A 9,550-nucleotide genomic window follows, 5' to 3' on the forward strand; every position below is an offset into this window, starting at 1 on the left:
GCTTTTTCATTGCTGGTTGGAAATAAAATAAATCTTTGGAAAATAACATACAATTTGAAAATTGGCGCCTATTAACAGTAAGCGTGCGGTTAACAGCACATTGTGCGCATATGCAATTTTATTGATGCATGTTACAGAGTTGAAGCAGTCTGGCAATTCAACCGCATTCAATTTTACATATCTGGGAACTCTTAGAGATTCTTCTTTTGATTTTGAAAATGTCGCGCCTTATTTTCATAAAAATCTGTAGAGCATTGTTTTGCTAATTTTTTAGTTTATTGTGATGAGTAATTGAAAAGAAAAAAGTGATTTGCATGTCATATAAAATTGAAAAAGATTACTTTTAGTTCAGTTTGATAATTAAAATATTAAAAATTCAAGAAAACGTACAATTTATTTTAAAATTGGACTGTAAATTCTAAAAGTAAACCTTTTTAAGAACAAAGAAATTACAAATTACCGGTTTAAGTGTATTTGACATACATTTAGATTTAGATTTGTCTGTAAACAGGCTAAAACGACAACACTGGTAGGGGCATTAATTATAGCCGCCGAGCAATTGTCAACACTAAAAGATCTTGCTCAAGCACTCCAGCCCTAAAATCTTAAGCCGGGTTTTGTTATCGCATAAATTAAAGTAAACAAGAACATTTTCGGCTCTGCTCCATGGTGAGTAATACAGATATGTCGAAGCAATCTTTTCATCCGTCAATTCCTGCAGATCATCTTAACTCTCCTAATCGCATTAATCCTTGCGTGCCTGGGCAATGCCGCCGCTGATAGATTACCCAATATCCTGCTGATCCTGTCCGACGATCAGGATGTGGAGCTGCGCGGAATGTTTCCCATGGAGCAAACGATCGCTCTGCTGGGCTTCGGAGGCGCCCTGTTCCACAACGCCTTCACGCCCACGCCCATTTGCTGTCCGGCTCGGACGAGTCTGCTCACAGGGATGTATGCGCACAACCATGGCACCCGGAACAATTCCGTGAGTGGTGGCTGCTACGGACCGCACTGGCGGAGAGCCCTGGAGCCACGGGCTTTGCCTAACATACTGCAGCAGAATGGATACAACACCTTCTTCGGCGGGAAGTACTTGAATCAGTATTATGGCGCCGGCGAAGTGCCCAAAGGATGGAACGAGTTCTACGGCCTCCATGGAAACTCCCGTTACTACAATTACACATTGCGCGAGAATTCCGGCAATGTGCACTACGAGTCAACCTACCTGACCGATCTGCTAAGGGATCGTGCCGCGGACTTTCTGAGAAATGCCACCCAATCTCCAGAATCGGGTGATGCACAGCCCTTCTTTGCCATGGTGGCTCCGCCGGCAGCCCATGAACCCTTTACTCCAGCCCCGCGACACGAGGGCGTGTTCTCCCATATAAAAGCCTTGCGAACACCCAGCTTTAATCAGGTTAAAGAGGGTAAGATTGATATTATAGCCTCATCTTTATAGTACTGTAACAAAACTATTTACAGATAAGCACTGGCTAGTTCGAACATCCCGCAGTCTGTCTAATGAGACGATCGACACCATAGACAAGTACTTCCAGAAGCGCTGGGAATCGCTGCTGGCCGTGGACGAGCTGGTGGCCACTTTGGTGGGCGTGCTAAATGAGACGCAATCCCTGGACAACACCTACATCGTTTACACCTCAGACAATGGCTACCACGTCGGTCAGTTCGCACAGCCGTTCGACAAGCGACAACCATACGAAACGGATATTGGCATACCGCTGCTAATCCGCGGACCTGGAATCGCACCTGAGAGCCATGTAGACACCGCCGTCAGCTTGGTGGACTTGGCGCCCACCATATTGGCCTGGGCCAACGTCAGCACACCAGCCTACATGGATGGACAATCGTTTCACGAGATTTTATTAAGCAAAGAGCGGAGGATTCCCTTTTTCGAACGATCTCTGTTAATCGAATACTGGGGTGAGGGTAACGTGAACACCTACAATCCCGAATGTCCTTGGGCGGAGCAAGATCGGTTGTCACAGTGCACTCCGGAAGTGGATTGCCATTGCCAGGATTCGTGGAACAATACCTACGCCTGCCTGAGAAATATTCGCCACCGGGAGGATCGCGTCTACTGCGAGTTTCGCGATAATGAGGTAGAGTTGTATCTTTCAAAATCACATAGAACATCTATATCTTATTGTTTGTATTTCAGAACTATTTGGAGGCCTATGACCTGCAGCTGGACCAGTTTCAAATGACAAACATTGCCCTCGACCTGTTGCCCATTGAACGAGCTTTGTATTCGTTGCGGCTGAGAAATCTCACCCATTGCTCTGGTCACTCATGTTTTCTATAGGTATATAAGTAACCCATTCACTGTTTGTGAAAACTTCTCCTGATTTATATAGATATATATATTTTATTCTACTCCTAGCTTAACCAATCTTGCAGTCACAAGTGCAATCCAAACCAAAATAATGTTCGCCTAGAATATATAGTTTTTGGGATATTTTTTATGTATTCAGATATCATGTGATTTAAGTACCTATATACATAGTCTCGAATTGTTTATATTACAAAGTCTAAGGTGTTATTTATTTGGAACCATTTTAGGAGTACTGCAAAAATAAATACATTAGATGGGGACACTGGCTGGGTGAACGAGGGTACTTACATGCTGGGTCCCGCGCCGTCCCGAAACGATGGCATTTCCATTGTTGTCAAGGGTAACAGTACGTCCATCCGGACGCTTCCAAACGGAAACGTTGCTATCCCATACACCAGCCTGATTCCCACGAGCCACGAAGTTTTCACCTTGGACTCGGGCATCGTTGATTCCGCGACGGAATCGTTGAACGGAGAAGCCGCCATTTCCAAAGTCTACAGTGCGATCTGGACGCTCAACATGGAACTGTGGACTGCGGCGACTGCGTTGAACGTAAAATCCACCGTTACCGACGACGACGGTGCGATCTGGACGGGCCACCACAAGCTGCGGACTGCGACGGCCTCGTTGAATGTTGAATCCGCCGTTTCCAAAATCAACAGTGCGATCGGGGCGCTCTACGTGAAATTGCGGACTGCGACGGCCACGTTGTGCGTTTCCCCCAGCTCTATAAGGAGCATCCTGGCGGGCGGGACCCAAGTTCTGGGCGGAAAAGCTCGGACCACTGACGGTGTGGGAAGCTAAAATTGTACAAATGTTATTAAATTAAATATAATCGTCCAGGTCTTGTTTAAGTCCTTTACTGTACCTGGACCACCGGCGTTCTTTCGGTTCACAAAAGTGTTCCCCAGGTCATCGGTATAGACATGCTCTCCCTTTTGAGGAGAGTTCTGGAACTGGCCACCCACTCCAGGCACTGAATAGGCGCCTTCATTTTGCCCCCTAATGTAGACCTGATTGCCCGGGGATCCAAAGACATGTGGACCATTGCGACCGTCATAGGTCTGTTGTGCCTCAGCAGCTGCAAGGATTATAATCGATTATACTTTAATTATTACATATATTAATTTAATAGGGCTTACCAACGCAAAGAACGCCGCAAACAGTGAGAGCGATTAGTCCAAACGATTTCATTGTGTTCAGTTGTGAAACTCAGCTTCAACTGACTGCCATCAGTCAGGTTCCAGTATTTATAGATGGAAAAACAAAAACCATCAAATTAGCATCAGGCAAAGCTTGTTTACAGCGATCGCTCAGAATTTCCCAAACGTCACAATCCGAACTGACATGGGAGTGCGATCGGGAATTTCTGAAAAGATTGCCGCACTGATCTACAGCAATAACCGACCATTAAACATCTACATAATCTTATAGTCTAGAAGTTGTTGGAATATGTGATCGTTTATTTGGAAAAGCTGTAATAACAAGTTTACTACTTGCAAACGATGCATTAAGGTTGCTTTATGTGAAATGGCTATTAAAATATATCAAGAATAAATACGGCATGTGTCTTTTTGACAGCACGTGCTTAGTTTCATCAACTGGAAAATAACTGTCGGACTTTCTAAGCCACAAAATAGCATCTTAAGTATATTGCATTCCGAATGCCATTCGACATGAGAACTTATTCCTAGAAGTCTCGTGTTACTTCTTACTGTGGCTTGGAATTGAAGTAAATATTGGCTAAAGGAAATTAATAAATTGTAATAGAATAAAGATTAGTTGTACTTAATGCGACGTAACTTTAAAAGTTCCTTATCACTAATAAATATAGTATACACAGTTTTTTCCATTGCCTTAATTGTTTTAATAATAACACACTTTGCGTTTGACTTGCCCAAGGTGCCCTATTTTGATTTTCCCATATCCCATTTTTAATACCATAATATTAACCTTATATTTTATTGAAATGCCTAAAGCTACGGTTATTTGTAGATACTTTATTTGACATTTACTGAATTTGTAAAGGTACATATACTTCTTATGCAGTATCACCCACAATCACACATTATATCCTTCAACACAAACTGCTTTTAATCTTTTAATTATTGTTTATAATTATAATATATCATAATTTGTATGATACGAATTATAAAATAATTAACTTAATATGATCATAAGACCAAACAGTTGGTGCTTAAGAATATCAAGTATATAAAAACACTAAAGAGTAAAATAATCATAAATTAAAAAATAATTTTACAATAAAATCCCTTTTCTTTTCAAACGAAAAAGGAATATTAAATGATTCCCTATATCTCATGTTGCTCTCCCGCTTGCCCCCACCAGTCTTACTTATCCAGCAGCCACTGTATTCCCAAGTCTGTCGATGCGCCATTTGAATACAGACTGTCACATGCATTGTCTTTGGCCGCACAGCCAAATTCGATTCGTTTGCCCTCATGTTTATTTAATCTGATCAATTGGCGCAGCGTGTCACATAAATTTGGACAATTTTAAGAATGCACAAAATACACTAAATTTGTCGGTTGTTTGTCTTGGCCTGCCCAGGATGCTCAGGATGTCCAGGATCCGCCGGAGTGCCCCGCCCGGCGACAAATAGACGACACTTGTGACCAAGACATTGCCGCAAAGCGGGTTTAGCTGCTGGCTTCTGGCTTTTGGCCACGTCGGTGTCGGTGCAACTCAACACCTTGGCAAATGAAAAGAAATTGCCCGGCCTGGTCTCCGGATGTTTCCGGTTGCACGTGCAGATGTCTCTATAGCATCCTCCTCCTCCGCCTCCAACTCCTTCGACAACATACTTCAGTGCAATTGCATTTAAATCAGTTGGCCGTGTGCTCGTGCGTTGTTTTCCTTCGAATCCTTCGAATCCTTGGGGTCCTCCGTGTGCGCGGCATCCACATAAATTATGCAAAATTTTTACCCAGCCAGCGGAGGAGCAGCGTCTATGTGGCCTGTGCGCCATTTGTTCATTTCGAGACCAATAAAATGAAGCATTTGAAAGTTGTAAATATGCTCCTGCCATTCGACGTTCAGTGTCTGCGGCTCGTAAACTGTCGGACAGTGTTTTGTCAGTAATTTTCTATTTGCCACCGCCGCCGCTTAATGAATTGCTTGTGTGCGGTTTGCTGCATATGCATAACCGGCAAAATTTGCTTATAGCAATTGCATTTAAATACGCTTTTAGCGCCCTTTTCATTTTGCGTTTTAGCCGAGAGCTATGGCCATGGTAGCTATGGTAGGTAGTCAAAGTTTCCTCTTTCTTTGTCGCCGGGTAACATAATATTTTACTCAGGGATCTGCAGCGAAAAACAGAGAAAAATTTGTTTGGCCAAACGGAGGACGGACGGATAGACGGATGGACAGCTGTAAAATGCGAATAGAAAAAACAAACGGAATGGCTCGTGCCATGTCATGTTTTGTGATGCACGGGTCCAAGGATGCGCCGGGTGTCCCTTTTTCGCCCCTTTGTCATGTCGCCCCTCCTTTGTGCACTCGCCGTGACAAGGCAAACGAATTGAGGCATAAGTAGGAATCGCTGTAATATTTCCAGGCAACATCCCGCCCAAGTTGCTGTTGGCCAGTTCGCCTGCTACGGGTAGCAGGCCATTGGGCCCGAAAAACTTTAAGCCAAGACAATGCGACATAATCGAAAAACAACAGACGGATGAGTTCGCGTGAATTATGCTGAAATTGTGGAGCCTTCGAGGAGCTGGGGTTGAAATGTTTACTTTTGATTGACTACGCTGTTTGATAAAGCCGTCTTTGGCTGGGATTACAAAGATCCGTTTTCAGGGTGACGTAATGCAGTACAGCAGTGTTGACCATGTTTAAGGGCAATACTCTGCTGGTTAGAGTGAAATTAATTTATAAATATGTATATAATATATATACATTATAACTCTTAGATAAATATTCAATAATTAATATTTAAGATTTAAGATTTTTAATGAATTAATAGTTTTTTTATATACCCAATTGAAGAAATAATAGAACATCTGTTTTAAATCTAAGATAAATATTTTTATGTATCTTGATTTTTCGACTTTATTTTCTGCAAATTAAAAAGTTATAATGGGACTTTGAAAATGGTCTTACCCACGAACGTATTCTAAGAAATGAGTAATTTACAATATCTATAAAATGTGTGTCTGTAAATGTGCTAATTCATTAATACTTCTCAACTAAAAAAGATAAGTTTCTATATTTATAATTATTTACCTACTAAAGAACTGTATTAATATCTACTCCGACAACTACAATTGTTATGGAATACCTTTACTTTAGTGAAACATTCCAGCGATTTCGATTCCCTGGATCAGCAAAGTTTAAGCCAAATCGATTATAGTCCCAATCCAAAGCTATATTTCAATTTTCACAGCCCAGGAGTATGCCACATTTCGCAGTCAGCTTGCCAGCGAGGGGCAATTGAAAACTGTTGCACACTTGGCAGCTGAACAGAAATGCACTGCCACCCCCCTTCGCAACCAAACCCCTTTTGGGACACATGTATATGCGTTGGACTATTTATCAATTTATTACGCGCGTAAAGTTTTTTTGTCCGACTAAGCCAACTGTCGCTGCCATATAGCAGGATCCGCTTTATTTGTTTCAGTAGCTGTATCTGTATCTGTATCTGTATCTGACATCGTTCAATGCTCATTGGGAATAAGCCAAGTGTGCGTGCCGCAAAATTAGCCGAGCACATATAGAAATCTGGCATCAGGTGGCCGGGGCTTTGTTAACGGATTTATGCAGCCATAATAAAACTTGCGCGGTGCAAATTGATTTATGGAAGGGAGAGCGCGCAAACAATTGCAGATACTAGTAGTTCGTTGGGCCCCGGAAAACTTTTAATTTTCTAAATGTATTCGCCGACAGAGAACTTGATGCCTTCGATACGCAACGCGCATAAAGAAGAAAAGCAACGGTCGGAAAACAGAGAAAATGGGAGCGCACATCCGTCCCACAGAGCCGAGTTGCAATTTAATGCCGAGGCCAACGTAAAAACTGGAAAATTATGACCAAAATGAGAATTTAATCGAAATACGTGAGTGGAAAAATGAAAATTTGACTGCAACTTGGGAACGCGTCTGACTGGCCCAAGACCGAAGCTTTTTCACCTTTCTCCTCTTTTGGAAAAGCGGTACAGACAACGAAATAGGATTTTGCTGAATCCGACATACCACAATATTGCAATTTTAATATTGTATTATTATATATTTGATCTTAGACTTGAACAGATATAAAAATAGTACTTAGTTGTTAATATAATATTCGAAAAGTAAAAAAAATGTTTTGTTCAAAAGAAAATCTAGATACTTACGTTTGTACTTTTACAATTTAAGTGGTGTTTTTATTTTATTAGGACCCTACTCTAAAAAATTAATATTATGGATTTTGGTGTGCAATTTATTTATTCTAAAACCAAATTAGAGTTTTCGTTTCCAACGGATTGGAAATAAAACATTTGATCAAAGACAACAGTACGTATGAGTGATATGTGTGTAGCCAATGGGCAGACCCACTTAAAAAGATATAGAACGGGTTATCAGCTAAGTTGAAATTATATGAGATACTAGAATTGATCCCTATCAATTTATCAAATTGATTTTAAAAAGTATAACAATTTTTACAAGTGTAGTAGCAAGGCAACAGGCGGCGGAAAGCAGCATAAAATACCCAGTGCAAGCTCATGCAACTTTTATCATGGCCACAAATGCTGCTGCTGTTGGTAGCTGGTTGGTGGGTTTCTGGTTGCCGGAGCATCCTGGCATCATCATCAACACCGTCTTCATCTGGTTACGCGTTGCCTTGAGGCCCACGGAGAAACCTCTAGGAAATGGCACAAATTAATGCCACCGACACTGACTCTTGCTTTCCGTGCACCAGTACGTCTGTCTTTACCTTTGCCGTTGCCTCCGAATCTAGTTGCACTTGCCTTTTCCCCGATTCCCATACGCAGGCAGACAGACAATTCTCAAATGAGTCAACAACAGTAAAATGGTTTATTTTATTACCAGGCAGCTTTCTCTACCGAGAGATCGACCAGAGGAGCTAATTTCTGAGAGATTGTTTTCCTTGCTTTAACTTTTTCGCAATTCACAGAATGTTGATCTTTAGTTAACAATGCATACAAAAGTTAAATTCATTGTAATTCAACTTTAGAGCTAAATTTATATCTTATTTATATCTTTAATTGACAATGTAAGTAAAAAACATATAGAAAACATTAATTGTATCAAAGTAAAATAAAAGACATCATAAAGAAATACTTAAAATCAATCTATTTAAAAAAACATATTTTTATGGCGACTTAATTATTTTAAGAATCAAAACCAAATTTGAAAATAATGATTGATGTATGCTTTAAATAATGGAATTATTAAAATAAATTGGTATGTATCACATTAAAAGTGAAAACATTGGCTTTCATACATAATAAAGAAATATTTAAAATCAATTAAGACTCTATAGTTATAAAGCTTTATAGTATTCAACAAAAAATCCAAATATATAGAAAATGAATCTCTAAATTAAAAAAGTGAATAAGTGTATTGAACAATACCGATAAGACACATGAATATACAATTTGGTTTTCTCTTACCATTGTGTTAAACGTTCCCATTCCATTAGTTCAACTTTTCAAAGGTTCACCATTTAGTGAATGTCCCGCTCGTGACCGATAATATGCAATAGATGCATTTAGACGCTTAATATTTAATTCCCTGTTGGCAACATCCGCTGCTAATTGCTTATAATTAACTAAATGACAGCCGGGCCACGGACGTGCCGGCAACTTCATCTGGAGCTCATAAAGCAATCACATGCACTTGCACAACTATAAAAACTTCCTGTCGGGGCTGCCAGCTCCCAGCTCCCTGCTCCCTGCTCCTGGCTCCTTGATCCTTGATTCCGACTTGGCCGCCCGAACATGTTTTCTTGTCCGTCTCTTCCGGCTGTCATGCCATTGCCATTAGCCTGGCCTTTACTGCTTTGCAACATTTCCTTTTGCGACTTCTTTCCTTGGGCTCGCATTTTTTTTTCGGTCCGACTTTTGGCAGTTTTCCATATGCAACACGCAACAGACGTTTTTATGTTTTCTGTGTGTGCGCCGCCCATAAAAAAGTAAACGAGCAGCATCCGAGGAGGCGACGGTTCCATGTTCAT

General features: G+C 40.9%; 2 protein-coding genes across 3 annotated transcripts; one reads left to right on the forward strand and one right to left on the reverse strand.

Moving 5' to 3' along the window:
• The first annotated feature begins 556 nt into the window (after positions 1 to 556).
• Positions 557 to 2,550, forward strand: LOC108042597 (N-acetylglucosamine-6-sulfatase). 2 transcript variants are annotated; one of them, XM_017120935.2, is made up of 5 exons: positions 557 to 669; positions 722 to 1,430; positions 1,486 to 2,123; positions 2,183 to 2,326; positions 2,405 to 2,550. In XM_017120935.2, the coding sequence occupies exons 1-4, from the start codon at positions 667 to 669 to the stop codon at positions 2,324 to 2,326; spliced, it is 1,494 nt and encodes a 497-aa protein (XP_016976424.2). In that variant the 5' UTR covers positions 557 to 666; the 3' UTR covers positions 2,405 to 2,550. The 2 variants fall into 2 exon arrangements, with proteins under 2 accessions (XP_016976424.2, XP_016976423.2); XM_017120934.2 differs by having other exon boundaries at positions 2,183 to 2,550.
• LOC108042598 (immune-induced peptides) lies at positions 2,466 to 3,630 on the reverse strand. Its single transcript, XM_017120938.2, has 4 exons — positions 3,499 to 3,630; positions 3,225 to 3,437; positions 2,645 to 3,156; positions 2,466 to 2,588 (listed from the first exon to the last, which is right to left on the reverse strand). The coding sequence occupies exons 1-4, from the start codon at positions 3,548 to 3,550 to the stop codon at positions 2,580 to 2,582; spliced, it is 786 nt and encodes a 261-aa protein (XP_016976427.2). The 5' UTR covers positions 3,551 to 3,630; the 3' UTR covers positions 2,466 to 2,579.
• Positions 3,631 to 9,550: the final 5,920 nt, after the last annotated feature.

This window comes from Drosophila rhopaloa, unplaced genomic scaffold, assembly GCF_018152115.1.
Source record: "Drosophila rhopaloa isolate 14029-0021.01 unplaced genomic scaffold, ASM1815211v1 contig_115, whole genome shotgun sequence".
NCBI lineage: Eukaryota > Metazoa > Arthropoda > Insecta > Diptera > Drosophilidae > Drosophila > Drosophila rhopaloa.